General features: G+C 39.9%; 1 protein-coding gene across 1 annotated transcript in view; it reads left to right on the forward strand.

Moving 5' to 3' along the window:
• The first annotated feature begins 2,441 nt into the window (after positions 1-2,441).
• The window catches only part of LOC109467671 (acid-sensing ion channel 1-like), a 208,525-nt gene continuing 185,326 nt past the window's right edge, over positions 2,442-25,640 (forward strand). The window contains exon 1 of the mRNA XM_019765717.1: positions 2,442-3,177. Within this exon, the coding sequence (XP_019621276.1) occupies positions 2,620-3,177 (558 nt within the window). The 5' untranslated portion in view covers positions 2,442-2,619. The remainder of the gene's footprint in view (positions 3,178-25,640) is intronic.

Genomic DNA, 25,640 nt, shown 5'->3' on the forward strand with positions numbered 1-25,640 from the left:
GCAGCAGGCAGGTTTCTGTGTATGTTGGGCTTCAGTTTTCTCTTCCACGTATATTTCCCCCTTTTTTTCTCTCTCCACCTTGCTGGATCGCTAAGGCCACACCAATTTGATTTGTTCGTTCCCGGATTTTTGGAAAATATGGTTAACTAGAAAAACCTCATGAAAGCAAAGTCTGAGGACCTGGTTGATGCCTCTGTGGACTCAGTGTTATGTAGTAAATACAGTCATATTCTAGTTTTCTTCCTAGCCCTCTCATTTTAGGAATGAAATTACTGGTAAAAACAACTGGGTTTTAATTTTTTTAAGACAGAGGAAGACAAAGGATCCCACTTTTTCTGTAATTTGTAAGTTTTTGGATGTTAAGGAGAGTAGTTTTCATTTGTATATGTGTGAAAGTTGGGGTAGAATTTGGAGGCTATATATAAAAGCAGAGGGCAGAGAGGAGAACTTGGATATGACTATTTTATTTACTGCATAAAACTGAGTGCACCAAGGCATCAACCTGGTCCTCAGTTGTTGTTTTTTCTATAATGTGCCTGGGTTGTAGCATTATAGTAGCACTCCTGGCTAATCATTGGTTTACAGCAACTGCAAGGTTCTAGCTACATGTAGAACGATGTTGGAAAGAAGATGCTCTTGTTTTTAATGACTGGAGGTTGTTTTGATGTTTTTCGGTTAACCAGTTCTCCGAGAACCAGCGAACAAAATTGGTGTGGCCTAAGTTAGATATAATGCATGCCCCTCCCCTCCCCCCTACTTTCCTCACATTACTGTGTTAGGTCACACCAATTTAATTTGTTGGTTCTCGGATTCGCCTCAGTCTTCATTTCTTTCTGATTTACAAAAAAAAAATTCTGGTTATGAATTAGCTCAAAAATGCTTATATTTTGCTCCCAACAGTTGAGGAAAGTCCTTTTCTTTCTAGATGTTACAGTTTTTCCATCTATCAATGCAGTTGTTTGATTAAAAGTTCAAAATTTGGTGATTCATGGCTTTGATCATAGCATTTTGGGCTATAAGAGGATGCCTACGCCTGTTTTTTTTTCACCGTGTCGCGTCATATTCTTTATAAAGAAAATCCGAGAACCAAAAAATTAAATTGGTGTGGCCTTAGAAAAGTATCCTTGGTGGGAAAGTGGTGCAAGATTATCACAGAAAAGTAATGTTGTGCTGGCCTTGAAAAAAAAATTGTGTTTCCTGTTTCCCAAACAACCCTAGAAAACTACCAACTCTAGCCTTTCTTTAGGTGGATCCCTATAAGGGACATAAGCTTTTCGAGCATAAACTTTTCAAACAAGAAACACGACATTGTTTTCCCTGTGCCCAACTTCGTGCCAGCCCGAATACTGCAGCTCAGACAGTGACAGAATCCGCCAAAACTTTCCAAATTTCTCACAAATATTGCCCCAAACTAAAAAAGATAACCCCTACCTACCGGCCCTAATTTTCATGGGACTGAAGCAGGAAACACAACGTTGTTTTCCCTGTGCCCAAGTCGTGCCGGCCGACTACTGCAGCTCAGACAGTGACAGATGGGAGCCTGTCCCCAATACTGTTGATGCATCGATATTTATTTCCTGTGGCTCTGCAGCCGAAATGTCGTCCTGGTCTTCTCTCTGCAGTGTCTAGCATCGATTGGGAGCTTTTGTGGCTGTCCCAAAGCTCTAGATCCTACTGAAACTGTCCAAAGTCTCATCCCAAATCTCTAGATTCTACCTAAACTCTCCCAGATCTTGTCCAAAATCCCTCACAAATCTTGTCCTAAACTAAAACCTGTTCATTTTTCTTCCCGAGTGGTGAGTCTAAATGTCATGGTGGTGAGTCTAAATTTCATGGTGGCTAGCATTGACTGTGAGTTTTGTGGCCAGCCCAAATGTCTAGTATATAGATTCTACCAAAATTTTCCCAAACCCCTCACAATACTGTTGATGCATCAATATTTATTTTCTGTTGCTAAAACAACTATTCTCTGCAGCCAAAATGTCGTGCTGGTTTTCACTCTGCAGTGTCTAGCATCGATTTAGAGTTTCGTGACAGTCCCAAAGGCCTAGATTGTCTCAACTCTTCCAAAACTTCCCACATCTCTCATGAATCGTGTCATTTATTCTGCAGTGTCTAGCAAATCTCCTTCCAAGTTTCTCATCCGTTTTTCTGCCTGGAAAGTCGTTCTGGTTCCATCTTCATCGCCTTTTTTGCCTCCCCTCTCTTCTAACATACGGAAAATTCTTCGTTCCACAGTGTCTAGGATCCTCTGAATCTCTTCATCTCGTGTCTGAGCTAAAATCCTGCTAGAGTCAGTCATCATTTTTTTGTCTTGATCGTTGTTCCGGTAAAACCACCTCCCTCCAATCCACTTAATCCGATAAAACTGGATCGAGATCACTTGTAGAGGCAGCCATCATTGCCTGTTTTGAATAAATGTTCTTTATTCCACAGTGTCTAGCAACCACTGGAGGTTTTGTGGATCTCCTCATCTAAAAATCCTGCCTGTCGTTTTTTCGCCTGGAGATTCGATCCGGTAAAACCGCCAAACTGGAGCCCCAGTACGGAATCAACGCTGCCGAGTTCCGCGATCCCGCAGAGTTCCGCCCCGGATACCGTTACCGTGAGGCCGGCAGCATGTCCTCTTACGAGGAGAATGAGCCCAAACCGTCCGACATCAACGTGTTCGCCGGGAACGCGACGATGCACGGCATATCCCACATCTTCACCGAGGGGTCGTTTTCCTTCCGTCGCTTCCTCTGGGCGGCTGCGTTCCTCATCTGCTTCGGAATGGTCTCCTACAACGGGTACGACCGCGTGATCTACTATCTCTCGTATCCTCGCGTGACCAAGCTCGACGAGCTGGAAGCTCAGATGATGAACTTCCCGGCGATCACGATGTGTAACCTGAACCCCTTCCGCTTCTCCAAGCTGACCAAGGACGACCTCTGGCAGGTCGGCCACGCCCTTGAGATCCTCGACGAGAACAAGAAGCTGGCACACTCCGAGTTCGTTGACCCCGAGCACCTGTCCACGCTGCGCCGGCTGGCAGAGTTTGGGCCCGGCTACGTCCCCAAGAACAAGGACAGCTTCAACATGAAGGAGTTCTACAACCGCACGGCCCACCAGATCCAGGACATGGTGCTGGAGTGCAGCTACCGAGGGACCAAGTGCAGCTGGGCAAACTTCACCGTGGTAAGTCTCTAACATAAACACAAACCTAAACCTGCCATATCACTGTGTGCAGCTGGGCAAACTTCACTGTGGTACATAAACACAAACCTAAACCTGCCATATCACTGTGTACAGCTGGGCAAACTTCACCGTGGTAAGTCTCAAACATAAAGTTAACCCAAATTTTGCTGTGGTAAGTCTCGAACATAAACCCAAACTCAAACCTAAACCTGCCGTGGTAAGTCTCGAACACAAACCCAAACTTTGCTGTGGTAAGTCCCAAACCTAAACCTGCCATGGCACTGTGTGCAGCTGGGCAAACTTCACTTTGATAAGTCCTGCACGACCTTGACATGACCTTGACACAACCTTGAAATGACCTTTGAACCACCATGTTATGACCTATGAACGACCTTGGTATGACCTTCACATGACCTTCAAACTACCTTCACATGACCTTCAAACCACCTACATATGACCTTTGAACCACCTACATATGACCTTTGAATGACCTTGATATGACCTTGAAACCACCTTCACACCACCAGGTGTGCATGACCCAAGGTGGCAATAAACATGAGGCAATGCAGTAACCTGTTTATAGGTGTGAAATCTTTAAAACAGCCTGCAGGTGCAGGTGTTGCTCCACAGGTGTCATTTGTACAGGTGTATAGGCATTGCTCCATAGGCACACCTCTACAGATGTGGTTTTTACAGGTATCATTTGTACAGGTGTCATTTGTACAGGACCTGGTATACATCTAAAAGTAAACAGACAACAGTAAACAGACAAGTAGATCCAACATTTCAAACTAATAGTGGTGTGTAGTCCAGTGGTTACATGTAGCGACCAGACTGTAAGGTTTGAACCACTCACACCAGAAACGACCCTGCTCTTTTTGACATGTGGTGCCTGTGGTGTGGATCAAGTATTTATGTTTCTGCAGTGTTGGTCAGCACAAATGTTTCAAACAGCTCTGATAAACCTGAGTACATTTTGTACATATTTGTAAATCATCTCAAATTTTCACAGACCATTTTTCCATCCACACCAGTTGTTGATATGCAGGGTTTCTCCCCAGTGTGGATCCAACAGCTGTGGACTGATCCCGCCCAATCCCATAAGTCTGATGAATGAACCATTAATGATGTTTATAGATGTTTAGCATATTAATCAACTTATTGCATCTCCCTATGGTTTCATCTTCATATAATATACCTTCAATAGGCAGAACAGGGTTTTTTATATAATGGTAAAGGTACAGGTAGTCCCATGCCATTTTTGAGGCCGTAAGGGCAGGGTGTTTGTCTGTTTGCTTGGTTTTGCATAACCAGTGAACCACCTTTTTAGGCGCAACACACCAGTTTTGTACATGTAAGTACAGGCTGAATAAGACTGTAAGGTTTGATTCAGTTACACCAAACACACTACCATTACGCCACATGACCCCACCAAGGGTTTTGAGGCCATAGGGGCAGTGGGTTGTTACTACACAGTATTGGAAGGCAGAGCCCATCCCTCTCCTTCCACTGTCTTTTACCTCCCCAACCAAAGTCAGGTACCAAATTCAGCACCAAGGACAGGGCCCTTTAGGTAAAGGTTATCCTGTAGCCTTTTTTAGGCCATAGGGGCAGTGCGTTGTTAATCCACTGTGTCTTGGGCACGGTATTAGAAGGCGGAGCCCATCCCTCTCCTTCCACTGCCTTTTACCTCCCCAACCAAAATCAGGTAGTACCCATTTTTGTGTCAAGTGCCTTTCAAAGGTTCAAACCCATGACCTCTTAGTCTTGTGTCTGCTAGCCCAGCCACTCGGCAATTAAACCTCTTTAATATGATAATAAATCAGCAAAACTAATAGCTATAAGTACACCAGTTTTGTCCTTCGTTCAGCAGAATTTCTTAATTTGGTATTTAATATTTAAGTAATCATAAAATGGCTGGGTAGCCTATTCAGCTAGTTGTGTATCAAATGTTGTCCGGGAAATTTATATTGTATGAACATGTATTTTTATTGGTTTGTTAATCGTACGCCTATATTGAAAACCTGTAGTTTTAATATACTAATGTTTTGTAAATTGGTTTACAATTCAGCTGTTTTTGACTGCAAAAACCAATAAATCCATCTTGAATCTTGAATCTTGAATTGAATTGATAAAAAAAAAAAGTTATAAAATGTCAGAAATTATCTCAGTGTCAGTGGGTATGTGGAACGGAGATGTGGGAATGTCTGTGGGGACAACTAAAGATTCCCAACCAACAGGCAGAAACAATTTGTAGGGTAATGAGGTTTTAATTGGTTCCACCCCTCTGTGGGTCTTAGGGGGGGTCAGATTTGGAATTCCACTCTGTTATGGAATGCTCTATGATGTTTTACGTAACAAGCTATTTTCAGTTCTTATTTCATGTAACGTTACATTATTTCAAGAGACTCCATGCTAGAGACAGATTTGAATATATGTGATGATGTTTTCACTGTCACTTCTGTACCGTGAACTTATCATTACAGTTAACAAATAATTCCTGGACTTTCTTTTTCCTGCACCTGTCGCCACCATGAATATATAGTTCTGTGAACATGTCCATTTTTCTCAGACCGTGAACTTTTGCTACTGTGAACATAAAGTGACTTACAGTATTTAAAGCAATGGGTTTTGAGAATTAAGTGCTTAGGAAGACTTATTATAAGAAACTGTAGAGAGACGGTTGGAAGACTGCCCAACATTTTACTTAGGGTTGGTCCCCAGTGTGAGTTTCAGTAGTCATTAGAGAGTCTGGATTTCTCACAGATTAGCTGACTTATGCAATAATTGGTTGGGCAACTGGAGTATTAAATGTGTTTTACAGGCCTAACAACTGCTGCATTATGAAAAGTACTGGCCCTAGCAAACTTAAAGGCATCCGATTGCAATTTCAGGGCAGCAAAACTGGAAATATTCTGAATAAGGCAATTTTTGTGATACTGACACATACTGCTTCACATTAGCACATTTCAATCATTATTTCATACTTTTGGTATGTAAAACTGGAGAAAAAAGCCCCAAGATGAGTCCTTAATTTTATGGGAGGTACCTAAAACTCAGCCAAGAGCCCTTCCAGTAACTGTTTTCCGTCAAAATTGTGGGTATTTTTGCTCCATGAGGTTCAATATACATTGGGATAGTGTAGTGCAGTATGAAATGACTACTAGTAGAATACAGTAGAATATTGACTTTGAAAAATCAGATTTCCAAGCCCTAAAAACTTCACTGGGTGCCTTTAAGTATATGAACTTACCATGTCTTACACTGTGAGTAATATGCTGAAGTGGACAATAAGGCCACGCCAATTTGATTTGTTGGTTGTCAGATTTTTTCAGAAAAACTTTGAAGCAACAGGGCGAAAAAGTAAAAAAAAAATCAAAACAAACAGGCCTATAGGCATCCTATTATAGCCCCAAATGCTATGATAGGAGCCATGAAGTCAATATGCAAGGCTGGTTCAAATTTAAACAATGAATTTTGAACTTCTGATGACTTATGCGATAATTGGTTGGGCAACTGGAGTATCAAATGTGTTTTACAGGTGAACATCTACAGAAAAGTATTGGCTTTAGCTAACTTAGCATGTCATACACTGTTAGTAATATAATCTGATGGACAATAAAATAAGATACACCAGCATGAATGTACATTTAATTTATTTGAGGGGGTAAATTACTTGTCCCGTGTTGGTCTTATAGTGAAGACACTGTCTAATGATAAAATGTATTTCATTTTCCACTGTAAAATACATGATTCAACATGAAAGTTCATTTGGCTTGGTCAATTACATAAGGAAAACTAAACTGTTTTCCAAGTTAAAAGGAATTTCAGTCACTGAAACTGTGACAGATATAAACTATTAGCTGATTGCATGGGTTGAAAATTCTGGTGAGTCAAATTCTTTTTGTGTTGGAGAACAGTTTAATTTTCATGATGAAATGCAATAATAATACATCACTGTCCAATTGATTCTGATTGAATGACAGATTCTGAAGTGGTTTAGTTTATTAAATTCCCATTTTTTATGCAGATTGTGAAGTCATTAGCTCCTCTATTCATCCACTTGTCTGGCCTGAGGGATGTTTGTGTAATAAAGATTATGATTTCCTCATCCAGAATATTTTTGCCCTAAAATTGCTTCAGGTGCGTATAAAGGCATACAACACATTTCAATCAGTATTCCATGCTTTGGGTATTTAAAACTGCAGAAACAAGCCCAATTATGAGTCATTCATTTTCTGGGTGATACTCTAAAAATCAGCCCAGGGCCCTTCCAATAACCATTTTCTGTCAGAATTTTGGGAATTTTTGCTCCACTAGGGTCAATATACATTGGGATAGTGAGGTTTCAATATCTCAGTATGTATAGAATATTGACTTTAAAAAATCAAGTTTTCAAGCCCTAAAAGTGTATTGGATGCCTTTGACACCAAACCTTCCGCCCAGCTCAAGGCCAGAGGAATTAAGCATTCTGGTCAGACGCGCAGACCAATAACAGAGGCAAGTGTCGATATCGCCTCCGGAACGTCGGCCGGAATACTGAATTCCATGGGAATGTTGGGGGTGGGGCTAACGTGTGAAGGGCCTACATCTTATTTAGAATATTTCCAGTTTTTTTGCCCTTAAATCACATTGGATGCCTGTAAAATCAGAATCAGGTTTATTGGTCCAAAATGTTACCTTGTTGTTATTATTTTGGGCATAAAACATAAATATCAACTACATGGGATTGAGTTTGAATGGAACTTTGTAGGAAAAAATGATGAAAAAACAATTGAATTTCTGGGTTTCAGAATTGAGTTTCAGTTTGCAGATCTAGTTTGAATAGAGTACAATATGGAATAATCATAAAGTATTGTAGCAAAGATTGATGAGGCCACACCAATTTAAGTTGTTGGTTCTCGGATTTTTTTAGAAAAAATATTAAGCAACAGGGCAAAATAAAAAACAGGTCTAGGCATCCTATTATAGCCCCAAATGCTACGAAATGCTACAAAATGAGCCATGAAGTCAACACAAAAGGCTGGGTTAATATCTAAGCAATGAATTTTGAACTTTTAATCCAACCACTGCATTGAAAGATGGAAAAACTGTAACAACTAGGAAGAAAAGGACTTTCCTCAACCGTTGGGGCAAGATAGCATTTTTTAGCTGATTCAGAACCAGAATCTTTTTTTGCAAATTAGAAAAAAAGAGGCGAATCCGAGAACCAACAAATTGAATTGGTGTTGCCTTAAGACAGTTATTGTTCAACAGTAGAATAAGACAACCAGGATGTTTGGTAGCTGAGTTGCGGGAATTTGAACCCATCTCATTAACATTCCACCATGGTAGCTCCAGCACAGCTCTGTGGTTTTTCTGTCTCTATCCATTCTTCATGGCAGGGTTTGTCTCCAGTGTGGGTCACAGGCAATCTCACAATACATGCATCTCATTTAGAACTGTGTCTACCAAGGTACAGGCTTGCACCTCAGATTCTTTTTTCATATTGATCTTTCAATTTTAGTGTTTTTTTTTTATCCTAAAGCCAGCATTGCTGAAATGTAACATGACGGTTTGTCACTAGCATCATTGCTTAAGTCAGAGAGGCTTGCAAATGTAACATGATTTTAATTCCCCTCACTCACTGACTCACAGATGTACAACGGAGGGTTTCTCCTCAGTGTGGACTAAAGATAACTGATACACACAGTGTATACATGACATTACAGCAGTACAGGCTGACAGATAAAAGTGTGACAGCAGTGAAAGTGTTGTCAGCCCACAGTTGCCACAGTAACCCCCTTAATGTCCTGTTTAGCATTCTGCAGGCTCCCTGCATGTAGCCAGGATTACTGGGGAATTGTTACATTCAGGCTGAGGTTTGCTACAGTTTGTGGCAAAATGGATTCAGCTGGTGGAAAAGCACGTTCTGGCCAGAACTGGGGCTGCCTTATTTGGGCGTTGGCTATGCCTTATTTGGTCATTGGGGCTGCCTTATTTGGTCATTGATGCTGCTTTATTTGGGTATTGGTGCTGCCTTATTTGGTCACTGATGCTGCCTTATTTGGTCATTGGGGCTGCCTTATTTGGTCACTGTTGCTGCCTTATTTGGGCATTGGTGCTGCCTTATTTGGTCACTGGTGCTGCCTTATTTGGTCACTGGTGCTGCCTTATTTGGTCATTTGGGCTGCCTTATTTGGTCATTAGCACCTCATTTGGGCACAGTTTAAGTTTACTCTGATTGCAATACTTACTATAATCTTCATAAATTATGTCCTATACATGCAATGGTCAGACTATGACATAAAAATGTTCTGGGTCCAGTTGATTTTGGTCTTTGAATCCGTTGACAATCATTTCTGTTAGAGCCAATGACTGCTCGGTGTTCTCTCCAGTTCATCCAAACATAGGTCAGCTTCCTTAACTCTCATCCAATCACAGCAGCTGTATTAGAGGGAGTTTGAACTGGTCGGCTTCCCTCTGAAGTAGTCCAATTTCACAGCCGAGCTCCTTTCTGTAGTTGTGGTTAGAAAATCTGCTCTGTGTTGGAAATGAATTTTCCAGCAGTTTGGCGATAACTTATAAACAGGAGGCTTGGTTAGTCAATTGTTTGCACTGCTCAAATTTAGACTGTCAAGAAAGTTAAGTTGGTGAAGGTAAGACATTCAGGACCTCTTGGTTCAGAGCCGAACGCTCTGCCGCTACGCCACATGACTCCACAAAAGATCTGTTTGGAGATTATGTAGTATTGAGTTGTCCAAATGAATTGGTGTGGGCTCGAGTGCACGTGGCCTCATTATGTCATATTGATGTGGAAATAACTCGGCATCAAACTGTTGAGTGGCTGGGCGAGCGGACACGAGATTGAGATGTCACGGGTTTGATTCCTACAATATTAATGTACACCAAAAAGCAGTTACTCAAGCAACTGGATATGATTTTGAAAACGTCAGACGTTTCAGCTAGTATCCACTAGCTTTCATCAGTGACTGAGAGACCAGAAGAGAAATGCAGGTTTATAAGCACAAACTGTTATATATGACAAAAAGCAGTTACTCAAGCAACTGGATATGATTTTGGAAACGGTCAGACATTTCAGCTAGCATCCACTAGCTTTCGTCAGTGACTGAGAGACCAGAGGAGAAATGCAGGTTTACAAGCACAAACTACTGATTGAATTGAATCTTTTGTGGGGTCATATGGCATAGCGGCAGAGCATTCGGCTTGGGACCAAGAGGTCTAGGCCTGGGTAGTCCATAATAGTTAGCGACAATACGGAGTCGGCAGTAACTCTGGAGGATGGCACCCAGGCTGCCGAAGCTTCATGACTCAAGAACTCAGTACATACGTACAGTGCCGATTCATAAATACTACAAAAAGCTATGTATACAGTAGTACCACAAATTCACAATACCAGCTTTGCATTCCTATGGTTTTGAAGCATTTTTATTTTTGGCTGCACTTTTTTTTATCCACCCGAGCGCACTAGTTTGGGGGTCTTTAGAGGATGTCATCCGTAAAATTAAGTTGTTGTGGCCTCTAAGAGCCTGATAATAATGCACCATCCCCTATAAGTGAATGATAACAATGAACCATCCCCTTCCCAAATAGCCTGAGTGCCTTTCCGCTGTCCGTTTTATCAGCAACATTAAAGAATAAAGTCATGTATGATTTTATAAGACAGTAAACTGGGAGGTTTTTATGCCGGGACCAGTGAGTGTGGAGGTGGTTAATGCTCCAGCCGCCTGCCAGATGGTGACTTTTCTACTGTAGGTAATCTGCTTAGGCTACTCCAATGCAGTTTGCTGGTTCTGTATCTGTATAGCAGGTATAACCACCCTTCGGCGTAACACACCAGCTTCTGTATCTGTATAGCAGGTATAACCACCCTTCGGCGTAACACACCAGCTTCTGTATCTGTATAGCTGGTATAACTGCAGTTTGCGGTTTTTGCATGGCACTGTGAATGTGCCTGTCCTTGGTGCTGAACCCCTGGTGCAGAAATGTTTCCAGCTGGGGGCAAATCTACGTTCTTGGATATATGGAGACTATCCAGAACCGTGCCTGATCCTAACCCTAACCCAGTCAGACACAGAAGTACATGTAGATAGGTCTGGCTGCCAGATGGTCTCTCTGCTACTGTATGTAATCTGCTTAGGCCACTCCAGTGCAGTTTGCTGGTTTTGGGACTGTGAAAGTGCTTGTCCTTGGTGCTGAACTCACGGTGCAGCCGTGCTTTATCCTGAACCATGCTTTATCCGGAGTAAAAAATAACTTCAAAATCTACATAATAACAGGTAACTGTCTGAAACTTAAGTTAATTCTAAAACTATGTCTGAAGGGTTTGGCATGTCCAAGAACCAACAAAAGAACTTGTTGAGGCCTGAACGCCACATTTCCAGGCTGTAACTCGGCAACAGCCATAAACTTTCACTAGACATCAAACAGCCGAGGTTACTGGATGACCTTCAGCCCATGTTTGACCTTGAGGGGGGCCGGGATGAGATCATCGCGACTTAACGACCAGATCTGGAATGGGATCTTAATGAAGCAGTGAAAGTCTTTCAGGACGATGCGTGTAAAAGCGAAAGTTTAATGAATGTCGTCTGTAGGGGATTTTTAATTGTGGATGGAACCACTTTCGCTTTGTGCCAGCATTGAGGATCTATATGGGGTTTGGTGGGATACAATTTTGAAGAAATTCTGTTTCATCAATGAGGATATGGCTTAATTCATTTTTGAGTCTTCCTAATATACATAAGTCAGCGACTTGTACTATGTATTTAAGTATATTGTTATGAATTGAAACAATAAACCAATCTCATCTAAAAAACAACAAACAACAGATATGCCCAGTTCTGGATGCAACACATCCCTAAACCAAGGGACTCTCGGCACCAAATTCGATCTATCGCCATTTCCATCTCCCAACTCGATTATTTTGCGATCAGTTGCAGATACAGAAGTGATATCAGCGCCGGGTGTGCGTTAAACTCGTTAATGACCAGTCCTTAACGACATTAACGACCACAAAGGCCAGATGCAGGGAAGATGGTGTTGTGCTGAGAGAAGTTGGGTTTGCTATCAATGGGGAAGTCTATTAACGACTGGAGAATTGCTTCCAAATTAAAACAGCTAAATGGAAATTCACTTACTTATCTATTGTTTATTCAGGCGCGTGGCCAAAATTATTCTGACTTAAATTAAAAAGACAATCAAGAACTAGAAAGCCAACATTTTCAAAGCAAATGCATAATGTTTACCTTCGCATATGGTCTGCTCTTTTAATTCTTACTCAAATACATTCATATATTTGGTCAGACCTGAGTCTGAATAAATGATTATTATAAGAACCTAACCAACAAATTTGATTGCTAAATAAATTACACTTGGCTCTTCAGATACAGAATATTCTGATACACAAATTACAGAAGATAAATGTTAGAGTAGAAAATCATGATGTAAAGTGGGTTTTGATTGTAGGTTATTTTGCTGATCAATTTATCTTCATTAAAAGGGTGTTTCCTACAGTCTAATTTAAAAGTCTTATCGAGTGACTCACAGACTGTTATGTTATTATTAGATAATATATAACTTCATTGCTCAACAGTTGTGCAGGGTACAAAGTATGGCATCTACTACTAAGTACATATTAACTACATTTTCATAACTAAAGGCTAACCAAACTAATACAAGAGTGGGTGGCTAGTGCAGGATAGTTAAGAACTTTTACAATCATTGAAGGAGTTTCTATCATTTATACAGTCTCTAATATATATCCCTATGTATAGCATGTAGGGGTTGTCACACAAGTCATAATGTATTTAAATCTGCCTAAGTTCATTGTGGTATATGCTAGAACAGAATCAGATAGTCTAGTGAGTGAATTGCATAATTATATCAATATTATTTGCCACCCCCTTCACTCTAACATTTGTAACCTTCACGCATTCTCAACATTCCGTATGAATTAAGGAGGGAATATGTCATAGGAATATGGGAATTACTTAACCACTTAAGGAAGGAATATTGTACCAGAATATGAGACTTAGATGGGAATATTTCACTAGAATATTGGATCTATTCAATTAGATATTTCACCAGAATATAGGAATTTGACTTCTGAAGTGGGAATATTTCTGCGCTAGAATATGGGAATTGTCTAACCACGTAAGGAAGGAATATTTTACCGGAATATTTTACCGGAATATGAGACCAAGATGGGAATATTTTACTGGAATATTGGAATTATTCAACCAGATATTTTACAGTAATATAAGAATTAAGGAATGTTTTAGGGGAATATGGGACTTATTTATTGATAAACACTTCAGGAGGGAATATTTTAGTGAAAATATTGGAATAATTTAAGCAGACATTTTGCCAAAATATGAGAATATTTTATTTGAATATTGGACTTGTCAAACCACTTAACTAGGAAACATATCACCAGAATCTGTGGTTATTCTGCGCAGCTTTGTGGTGAAAAGGTTGATGATCCATGCCGACACACGGTTGTCTCAGTTCTGCAGTCTGTGGTTTTTCTGACAGACAACATTTATCACCGAAGGCTGTGCATAGGACGTTCCTTTGGTAACATCTGACGGAGAAATTATTTAGTGGTTTTAGACACACAATTTTGTAGGTTCTGCAGTGGATTTTCTGACATACAGGATTCATCACCGAAGGCTCTGTCCATAGAACGTTCCTTTAGTAAGGTCATACAGAGAAATCGTTCCGATTGTGCTTGTTCTGCGGTGGTTTTTGACACATGATTGTGTCAGTTCTGCAGTCTGTGTTTTTTCTGACAGACAACATTTATCACCAGAGGCTCAACACAGCAGAATGTTGCTTCAGTAAAATCTGACAGAAAAATTATCTGGTGGTTTTTGACACATAATTGTGTCAGTTCTGCAGTGTCAGTTTTCTTGTGGTTTTGACACATGATTGTGTCAGTTTTGTTTTAGTTTTTGACACACGATCAGCTGTGTTTTTTCTGACAGAATTTCACCTCAGGCTTTGTCCATAGAACATTCCTTCAGTAAGATCTGTGCTGGAAGTGGTTTTTTACACACAATTGTGTCAGTTTTGCGGTGGTTTTTGACACATGATTGTTTCAGTTTTGCAGTCTGTGGTTTTTCTGGCAGACAGAATTTATCACCAGAGGCTGTGCACAGAATGTTCCTTTGGTAAGATCTGAGGGAGAAATTATGTAGTGGTTTTTGACACACGATTGTGTCAGTTCTGAAGCGATTTTTCTGGCGGAATTTGTCACTTCAGGCTGTGCATAGATTCTGTATATGAAAGGGATCACAGAAATGAAAAGAATCCTACAGTGGGTGTAGGTGTTCCTGTGGTAAGATCTGACAGAGAAATTATGCCTCTAGGCTGATGGTAAAGTTTAAATGCTGAGCTGACAAGTCTTTAAGGCAAAATCAATTCATTTCCCTGGAAACTGCAGAAGGCCAACCCGCTAGACAGAAGCAGCTGGAGAGCAGCTATTAGACCCAAACGACACCCCACGACGTCCAACCCTTGCATGACGGGGAACAACGGACGCTAAGCCGAGCAGTGAGTGAGTGAGTGAGTGGTTGTTAAAAGCAGAAGCAGAAAAGATGTTCCCAGACAAAATTCTGATGCAACATTAATCAAACATCAACAAAAACCATGAAAATTCCAGGTTTCGCGCAGGTGCAGTATGTTCTGCCAATGTGCTTGTTGTCTACGGTGCCTCCTCCTACTAAATTGAGGTAGTTACTTCAACAAACCCAAACAGGTCTGGCTGGGTTTATGAGACAGTCAGTAAGAACTGTAATCCTGAGGGGAGAAGAAAAATGGAGCCTGGCTGGGTGTTTATTGATCTGTGAGTCTCCTGTGATCAAGAGTAGCAACACTCCACTGGTCACAAACACACAAATTCCTCTTGTGTTCAGGAACAGCAACAGTCTGATAGTCATAGGCACAAAGCTCATCTGTGATTCTTGTTTATAAATAGCAACACTCCACTAGTCACAGAATAGCTAAACTCCGCTAGTCACAGAATATAGAAACACTTTGCTAGTCACAAAAACTCATCTTTAATTCTGTGTTCAGGTCTAGCAACACTCTGCTAGTCACCAAATAGCAACACTCTGCTACCTCAACTAGCCTCTAATTATAAGGAGCCTAAAGTCTAATATTTTTGAGGTCTCATCAAGATATACCCACGTACCAAGTTTCATGACAATCCATCCAAAGCTTCTTGAGTTATCGTGCTAAACCACATACACACACAAATACAAATGATACCAAAAACATAACATTCTGGCATTGGTACTAACCATCCAATTCTAACATAAATGCATTGCCTCAGTCTGCACCTGTCTACAAAAGATTATGTCTGCAAACCTTAATTTCTAATATTCCTGCACTTTATTGATACATAAGGTCAAAGCTAATGTTATTAACTGAATATAATTCCCAATATTCCTTTATGGTATTGATTTATTAAAAGAGCACCGAGCCTTGCTGCCATATTTTATGGAATAATTATTTGTAATGTATATTTTCCATTCACCTGATATTGCTTCCATATAGATTTTTTCTGCTCTGGTTATGATGTAGCTTTCAATACTGTCAGATTTTAATCACAAAATATTAATAATTTTTAGCACCAGGGCTTGAGAAGCACATGTAATTGTGAGTTCAGCACCAAGGACAGGACCTGTCCACCACATTTTGCACCAGTTATTTTGGCTGTAGTGAGTTCAGCACCAAGGACAGGACCTGTACACAACATTTTACACCAGTTATTCTGGCTGTAGTGAGTTCAGCACCAAGGACAGGACCTGTACACAACATTTTACACCAGTTATATTGACTGTAGTGAGTTCAGCACCAAGGACAGGACCTGTACACGACATTTTACACCAGTTATATTGACTAGATCCTTTTTATTATCTACTTCAATTTTGACCCAAAAACAAGGCTCTTAAGAACCACTGACATGTTTTGGGTTACTTGAAAGAACTGTAGAGACAGATGTTTGTTCATCCTAGACTTGAAAAAGTTTAAGGTTGTACCCATTTGGGAAGCTTGTTCCATAGTGATGTTATTCTAGGAAAGAAGCTTTCAGCATGCAGGGCTGGAAATACTGGGTGCATGTGCACCTTAGTGCACCCAAATTTGGAGCTGTGCACCCAATTTTTTCCCCCAAATGTTCTTGTACCTATTTTTGTACATATCAAATGTATGATAGTGTACAGGGTATTCTTGGCATCTAAGTGCTAGAAAAATAATAAAATCTTTGTTGTAGTACTTTAAGATTTTGAAGTTAGCTCCCGTTTCAGATTTACGCATAGAAAAGATTCAGTAAGATCTGTTATTAGGTTATGTTTTATATGGTGCACCCAAAAATTTTTTTGTGCACAGAATTTTTTAGGTTGGGTGCACCTATTCTCAAAAATGAATTTCAAGCCCTGGCATGGAACTTTTATCCTCAGAATTTGGAGGAAAAAAGGGTGATTTGCTTCCCTACGAGTAGCAAAACATGTCCTTGCTGAGAGAGTTTGAATCCTGCATCAGGATGGTGATTCAGAGATAATGTAATGAATTGCTTGCATGTGACTATGATACAATTCATTACATTATCTGCAAATCACCAACCAGATACAGGTCCTGTCCTTGGTGCTGAACTTACAGTCACAAGTGCCTCTCTAGAACTGATATGATTATATAATTCATGACATTATCGAAGAAGAACTTTATTGCACTACAGTTGCACATGGTACAAAGTATGGTAAACTACATCAAGAGAGTAACAAACAATAAAACAATATCTGTGAATCAATGTCTTGTACAGTTGCTACTGTAGATCTTGAAATGTTCACGGCAGTTTTAATATTTCATGGTGGTCTCTCCTCTGTAAATTCATGGTGACATAGTTTTACTGTTCTGCAGTACAAAAACCTGCTTTGCCTTTTGTACTGCAAAGTCACTTACCTCATAGCACTACAGGACAGACACACTGACAGACACACAGACAGACACACAGACAGACAAGCAGACCATGGCCACAGTAAAGACAGTTACACGAAAATGAATTCAAACTGATATCTTTGATAGTTGTTGTTGCTGTTACGTTATTTTGTACAAAAGAAATAAATGTAACAACAGTGCATGTCTGCCAAAGCAGTATATCTTTATGAGCACATTTAATGCCTATATCTGTTACATTTAAGATGAGACTGTTACATTTATGACTGATACTTTGCTAACCACTTTCTCTTTTCTTCCATGTGTACCTGCTTCATTTCACCTGTCCTGTCATCAACAGGTGAGTAAACTTTCACTTTTATTGAGTTAGCAAGTTAATGACCAACCTAATGGGATGGGAAAAGGTAAATGCGTGAAAGTTGTTCAAGGAAATGAAAGAATAAGGTGTGAGTGGAAGTTGTGTGATCAATAAAATTGACAATAATATACGGACAACACATTGATCAAAAAGCTTAAGCTTGCATAGTTACTGGCATTTCTTCTTAATCCTAGAATTTGTTCAGTTGTAGTGACCCCATCCCTTGGAGGATTGTTGTGACATGTGCAGCTTGTAGTGACCCCCTCCCCTGAGTAATAATTCTGACATGTGCATAGTGCAGGTTTTAGTGACCCTCTCTCCTTGAGAATTGTTCTGAAATGTGTAGCTTGTAATGACCCCCTCCCCCTTAGGCACTATTCTGACATGTGCAAAGTGCATCTTGCAGTGACAGATGATCCCAGAGACCCCCTCCCCTGAGAGATTGCTGTGATATATGCAGCTTGTGACCCCCTTCCCCTCAGGCATTATTCTGACATGTGCAAAGTGCAGCTTGCAGTGACTGATGAACCCATAGACAAATAGCGAACAAGCAATTTGGAGTCCATAGATCTTGTAGTGACCCCCTCCCCTAGGGGATTACTGTGACATGTGCAGGTTAGTTCCCCTCCCCTCAGGCTTAATTCTGACTTGTGCAAAGCACAGGTTGCCATAGACAAATAGCGAACAAGCAATTTGTTTTTTTATAACATGTACAGCTTGTAGTGTCCCCCTCCCCTGAGAGATTACTGTGACACGTGCAGGGTAGTTCCCCCCTCCCCTGAGGAATGATTCTGACATGTGCGAACTGCAGGTTTTCATGACAGATGAACCCACAGACAAATAGCGAACAAGCAATTTGGAGTCCATGAATCACCACAGACATCCTTTTTACTCTGAAATCCTCGCAAAAAATCAATGAAGGGCTTTAAATCCAAACCTGTGCTTGTCCGCAAGTTGGATAATAATTTTTCAGGTTGCAGGAAAAGATGTGATAAATAAATAAATTCTGGCAAGCTTAAAAAAATGTAACTCTGAAGTCCTCGCCAAAAATTAATGAAGGTTTTAAATCCTATCCTGTGTTTGTCTGCAAGTTGGATGATAATATTTTAGGATTCAGGAAAACATTGTAAAAAAGATTTCAGTATGGCAGGCTTAAAAAATACAACTTTGAAATCAACCCAGACATCCCTTTTACTCTGAAATCCCCATAAAAAATCAATGAAGGTTTTAAACTAAACCTGCGTTTGTCTGCAAGTTGTGTGATAATTTAGCAGGTTGCAGGAAAACGTTGTAAATATCTTGCATTTCTGCATAAAAAAATACAACTTTAAAATCACTCATTTTCATAGTGGATGAATGGTCTTTATTTCATTTTTTGCCCATACACATGTAGGCTAAATGTTTACAATAGTAGTTATACAATATTGCGATAGACACTCGAGGTAAAATATCAGTACCTGAATTGTTGACTCTAAACAAATGGGAGACAAAACCTAGCATAGAAAGTATGTTATCACTAATGTGTACAAGCTAGATCTCACTCACAACTATATTAACCATTGTTTACAAAATGCTTAATATAGTTTTCCCATTGTTTATAAAATGCTAGATCTTTTGTTTAAATGCTAGACATATTCTTTACCCAAATCAGAAAAAATTGCTGCAGTATTTGAAGTATTTGAAGCCCTAAGTGATTTACAGACCACCTATAAGAAGTGGATTTTCGGTTGGCCAAACGGACGCCAAGAAACTGATCACTTCTTTTGATCTTAAAGGCTCGCATAACCTCGGTTCAAAGTGTTCCTTTTCTTCCCTGATCCTTTGATGGTTTCTCCCCACCAATATTGATGTCTGGTGCACCCATTCTGCCACCTGCCGCAAGGGTTGACAAATGTGGGGCCAGGTAGGGAGAAACTGGAGACTGATCACTGTAGAATAGAGTGACGACCAAATTTTGGGGTCAGCGACCTCCTGCAGTGTTTTATAGTCAATCAGTGGTGGGCTTTTCTTCCTGAGTTGTGGAGGGCAGATCCAAGGCAGTTCCCTGGTTAGGGTCTGTAATTATGTTTACTAACGGAAAACATATTGTTTTTGCTCAGTTTCTTCTTCTTCTTTAAACAGTGACCTCAATGAACTGAACTAATGTTGTGTCGGTAACTGGTGTTGGGTTACATAATGTTGCAATTTAATAGTATGAGGCATTTAGACTCCAGTCACCATATAATATATATGTATGTGAATGTGTTTGAGTAAAAATTAACAGAGCAGACCATATCTGAAGGTAAACATTATGAATTTTTTTTCAAATGTTACTTTCAAGTAAATTTTGTATTTACTGAGAATGCCAACAGTTGAACATAACTGAGCAGTATGGTGGTTCATAATTTTTGCATAGTATTACATTCTATTCAACTACTGGTGCCATTTCTTACTTACAACAAGTATACTGAGATAGTGGATGCTACATGAAATGTCTGACCATATTCAAAATCTATCCAGTTGTTTGGGTCCCTGGTTTCTTCTATATCTCACTTCCCCAGTGTTTAATCTTCACAGACTTTATACATGCATGTAGTATGGTTGCTTTAAAATGAACCATCCAAAGTTAAAAACTGTTTCTTCAAGCTCCTATAACTATTTCAGATTAACAAAAGTCTCAGTGCTGAAAACTGCATGGTCTCAGGCAAAGTACTGATTATTTTTGTGACAAAGTTCTAAGTTAAACTTTCCTGGTAGTCAGTCCACATATTCCTCCAATAGCAGAGCAATTTTCAGGCTTACTAACACAAAGTTACAGAATACTAGAGGAATAAGTACTTCAACAGTTTATTCATAAAAAACAGCCTCGCAGTCTGTACAAAAACATAACTGAATAATACTGATTTTTTACACAGCTGATTTTGTGGCAAATACAATTTTACAATATTATACAAACACACAAACAACAACACTACAAAAAGCCCCACATGGGCACTAAAGTAAAGACCAGAGAGTCCTAAGAGTCTTACTAAGAAGACTCGTTGTACAGGCATATTGCCTTGTGTAAGAAAGAGTTTTTCAGTCTTTTCATACTTTGTTAATAAAAGTCTCAATGGTCTCAGGAAAAGTAATGGTTGTTTTTATGGCAGAGAACTAAGTTAAAGTTTTGCGGTAATCAGTCGACATGTTCGGACATTTGTCACGGTGACAAGTTTACGCCCGTTCCCATGGGAACGGTTCCCGTGACGACCCTTACAGCGAGGTCGCGAGATTTCCCCGCGGGCAGATCCGAGGACGAAACTGTCACAAATGTTGCAGATGTCGTGATGAAATCGCTACATTACGAGACCCGAGGGGGGGGGGGGCATAATCAGGAACACGATGGGTAAAGTTGGGTCAGGAACTGGGAGGAGGGAGTCAAACTTTGGACACTTCTCATATCCAAAACTGCATTTTTCTTATTCTGTTGTGTCTAGAACCCTGTCAATCTAGTTCTATTGTATCCAGTACTGTGCCTATCTAGTTCTGTCATATCCACAACTCACTACAGCCAGAATAACTGGTTTAAAATGTTGTGTACAGGTCCTGTCCTTGGTGCTGAACTCACTACAGCCAGAATAACTGGTGTAAAATGTTGTGTACAGGTCCTGTCCTTGGTGCTGAACTCACTACAGCCAGAATAACTGGTGTAAAATGTTGTGTACAGGTCCTGTCCTTGGTGCTGAACTCTCTACGAGCCTAAAATTACTGATGTAAGAATGTTGTGTACAGGTCCTGTCCTTGGTGCTGAACTCACTACAGCCAGAATAACTGGTGTAAAATGTTGTGTACAGGTCCTGTCCTTGGTGCTGAACTCTCTACAGCCAAAATTACTGATGTAGAATGTTGTGTACAGGTCCTGTCCTTGGTGCTGAACTCTCCACAGCCAAAATAACTGGTGTAAAATGTCATGTACAGGCCCTGTCCTTTACCAGTCATATGGTGTATGTGCCCAAGTCTGGTAGATAGAGTCTATACTTATAAGTCACTTATACTCATACTTATAAGGGCAAGTAATTTGGCTTGACGAACCAAAGCACAGCCCACAAGTCTGTAAGTTGGCATCCAGGCAAATCCAGGTTATCATCGCGTAACAGGCTTTTCCAACTTCACGATCAATGGGGAAGATTTGATGATGGATGCTTTTCATTGTGGCTTTCTGGGCAGCAGCCAAAACCCCCATAAACAGCTATAAGTCAGGCTTTTTGCAGAGTGGTGCAGCCAAAACCCCCATAAACAGCCATAATTCAGGATTATAGCAGAATGGTGTTGCCAAAACCCCCATAAACAGCCATCAGTCAGGCTTATTGCAGAGTGGTGCTGCCAAAACCCCCATATACAGCCATCATTCAGGCTTATTGCAGAATGGTGCTTCCAAAACCCCCATAAACAGCCATCATTCAGGCTTATTGCAGAATGGTGCTGCCAAAACCCCTATACACAGCCATCAGTCAGGCTTATTGCAGAGTGGTGCTGCCAAAACCCCCATATACAGCCATCATTCAGGCTTATTGCAGAATGGTGCTGCCAAAACCCCCATAAATAGCCATCATTCAGGCTTATTGCAGAATGGTGCAGTGTGGCCCCAGACAGATAATATAACTCAGAAAACAGCCCCCCAAATCTAATGGTAAAAACCAATCACTCTTTTTACCATAATTGCAATTATCAGAGAAATGCATTTATCAGGTGGGGTTAATTTCATAATGAATCTTCAATCCATCATGTTTAGTCAAAGACTTTTTAATTTTGGGATCCATAAAAATGATTTTGATTGAGAAAATAAAGAGCTGGGCTGGGAAGTTCAATCATTGCTACATCAGGGATAATTGCTGATTGCTTTGAACCTCTTGAGAAAAACTCAGTTGGAAATCTGGTCAGTATCTATTAGTGGTATTTATCTAATGCCTCACCAATTTATTTCCTTTATTTTTAAGTTATTCCTTGGACATTTTGAGAGCCCACCACTTGCCTCTATCCTGTGGGTTGACGTTATGGTTCAAGTGGTGGAAGTCCTCCCTTACATTGTTAAACCATTTTTTCTTTGGACAACCACGAGGGTTTGGGTCTTCCACATCCAGTGTGAGGATCTTAGGCCATTTGTCCCTGTCCATTCTTCGAAGGTGGCCATACAAACCAGAAAATCAACAAACAAACTTGTTTCGAACTACCCTGTGAGTGCAGAATTTAAGACCACAGCTAGTAAATTTTATCAGAGCCATTGTTTTTTTCCCCAAATCAGGCAAAGATTTCATGCGTGCATTCAATTTGATGTCATCCATAAAAATTACTTGCTATGACATTATCTCACAAACCTGAAACTGACAGCCCGTAAATGAATCGGCTAACAAGAACCAGTAAACAAACTTATTTCCGCCGATCCTGTGTCTGCAGAATTACTGAACATCGCTCCTCCCTCCCCATTTGTCACGGTGCTCAAATTGTCATCTGGGTCCGCCGGCGGCAGATGTCGTTAACTCGCACTCTGTCCAGACTTAATCAGCTTTAGTCACTGGTACAATAAACATGGTCTATTCAGCACAGTCACAGAAATGAAAAGAAACCTAAAAGGTACAGAATCAAGCTGCAAGATTCTATATGTATGAAAGAGGTGCTAGTGTCACGGAAATGAAAAGTAACATACATTGGGGGTCGCTAGAAGACAGAAGAAAAATGTCCAGACTATGCTTGATGTACAAAATGACTAATAAACTGGTGGACGTCCCAATTACTAAGTACCTTAAATACCAGCCCAGAAAAGAACAAGAAATAGCCATGCCTTCAAGTTATCAACCAAGGATTGAGGTGTTCAAAAATTCATTCTTTCCTAGATACAATAAACTTGCTTTATTCATGCTCTGTCCAGACTTAATCAGCTTTAGTCACAGGTACAATAAACCTGGTCTATTCACCTACATGTATTCAGTACAGGAAAGGCCAGTGCCTCTCTTTCACTGTCTTTAGCACCTAACACATCAACCAGACTGTCTGTGTATTTTCTGCATTTAGAAATAATTTTGTGCTTGAGGTCTGTCCAGACTTCCAACTGATGCAATACACGTTGTTTTGTTCACTAATTCAGCATAGGAAACAGTAGTCTCTCTCTGAATGTCTTAAAACTGACTCTGTTCATCATGTTTTGTTGTGACCTGTACTTAGTCAAGTGTGGCAAAAATGTGCAATAAACATCAATGCATTTGTTCATTCATTCAATAAACCCTTTATTCAGCATAGGAAAGGCAGAATGTCTCTCTGACTGTCTTTCTAGGCTTAAAATCCACCAACCAGAAACCATCTACCAGAAATACTGCCCAGGGCTCATGATTTTTTTGTCCATCAAAATTATCTTTCATAACAAAATTACTGCAGGTGATTGATGTATTTTGTGAAAATGAGGTCTGTGAAGAGTTAATCAGTTTGTCACTGATACAATAGAATAGAGGATGAACACCATTTTGTTATAGAATGTAGACTGAGTGCGTAACAAAGAGTTCTGAAGTTTTTTGGGGGAGGTTGGAGAAGGTTTTTCAGTTGTAAAATCATCACAATCCAGCCTTAGTGTCTGTCTGGTTGATTGGGTAATAAAGTTTTATGTTTCGTGAAATCACAGAGACATTTGTTGTGATGGATGTTAGTTTGTCGCACTTTGCTCTTTTGGGAGGGATTAAAGTTAATAAGATTGACACTGATTAAAAAAAATAATGTGGAATTCTGAAAATAATTTCATCTGGTTAGGCCATGTTGATTAATTTTGATTATATGGATGACATCCGCGCGCGCATGAATTTTCGGCCGTTTCCAAAAAAAAAAGTTTTCAATCATACTGTAAATCATACAATCAACAGTTGCAAAATGAGCAAACATATACCGTAAGGTACAAAAAAAATATTTGAAAATGATACCATTGTCGTAGAATGCCAAAAATTAAATGAAAAAAGACGAAAATGTGAAGAAATGAATTTGGAGTGTAGATTATTCGCCATACCATACTCTGTGTCATTTGTTCAACCTTCATGACCACATAGATTTCATGATGAAAGCAACTTTTTTTTTTTGCAAAACTTTTTTTTTATTCGCACGCTCGCATCAGTTTTGGGGTCCCCAGATGATGTCATCCATATAATCAAATCAACATGGCCTTAGTAGAACATAGGATAGTGTTTAGGCCACACCAATTTAATTTTTTGCCGGTGTCTTTTAAAGGCATCCAAAGCAATTTCAAATTAAGGCAGCAAAACGTTCTGGAAATATTCTGAATAAGGCAATCTTTGTGATATTGACACACACTGCTTCACATACATATACTTAGCACATTTGAGTCAGTATTTCATACATGAGTCCTTTATTTTCTGGGTGGTACCCTAAAAATCTTCCAAGGGCCCTTCCAGTAACCATTTGTTGTCAGAATTTTGGGAATTTTTGCTCCATGAGGGTCAATAAACAAAGTTTATAAGTACATTTTTTAGTTACTGCATAAGGCCACACCAATTTAATTTGTTGGTTCTCGGATTCGCCTCTTTGTTTTTTTCTGATTTGCAAAAAAAAAATAAAATTGATTCTAGTCCTGAATCAACTGAAAAATGCTCATATTTTGCCCCCAACAGTTGAGGAAAGTCCTTTTCTTCCTACTTGTTACAGTTTTCCCATCTATCATTGCAGTGGTTTGATTAAAAGTTCAAAATTCAATGTTTAAGTTTTAACCCAGCCTTTTGTGTTGACTTCATGACTCATTCCGTAGCATTTAAGCCTATAATGGGATGCCTAGACCTGTTTTTATTTTTTATTTTTTCGCCCTGTCGCTTCATATTTTTTCTGAAAAAATCCGAGAACCAACAAATTAAATTGGTGTGGCCTAAGTTGCCAAGCTAAGGGCTTTGGGGCTAGGGTATCTATATTGTAAGAAAGAAGAATATCTTATATTATAGCAAATGTACGTCATAGATCCACCATTACAAAACTAAGAATCAGTTGTCACAAACTGCGAATCGAATCAGGAAGACATAACCGCACTCCCCTAGAGCAAAGAATATGTCAATTTTGTAGTCTAGATAGAGTAGAGGACGAAGTACATTTTACCATAGATTGTTCTTTATCTGACAGTAATAGACACATACTTTTTGGATGTTCTAAG

This window comes from Branchiostoma belcheri, unplaced genomic scaffold, assembly GCF_001625305.1.
Source record: "Branchiostoma belcheri isolate BF01 breed outbred unplaced genomic scaffold, Haploidv18h27 scaffold187, whole genome shotgun sequence".
Lineage (NCBI taxonomy): Eukaryota > Metazoa > Chordata > Leptocardii > Amphioxiformes > Branchiostomatidae > Branchiostoma > Branchiostoma belcheri.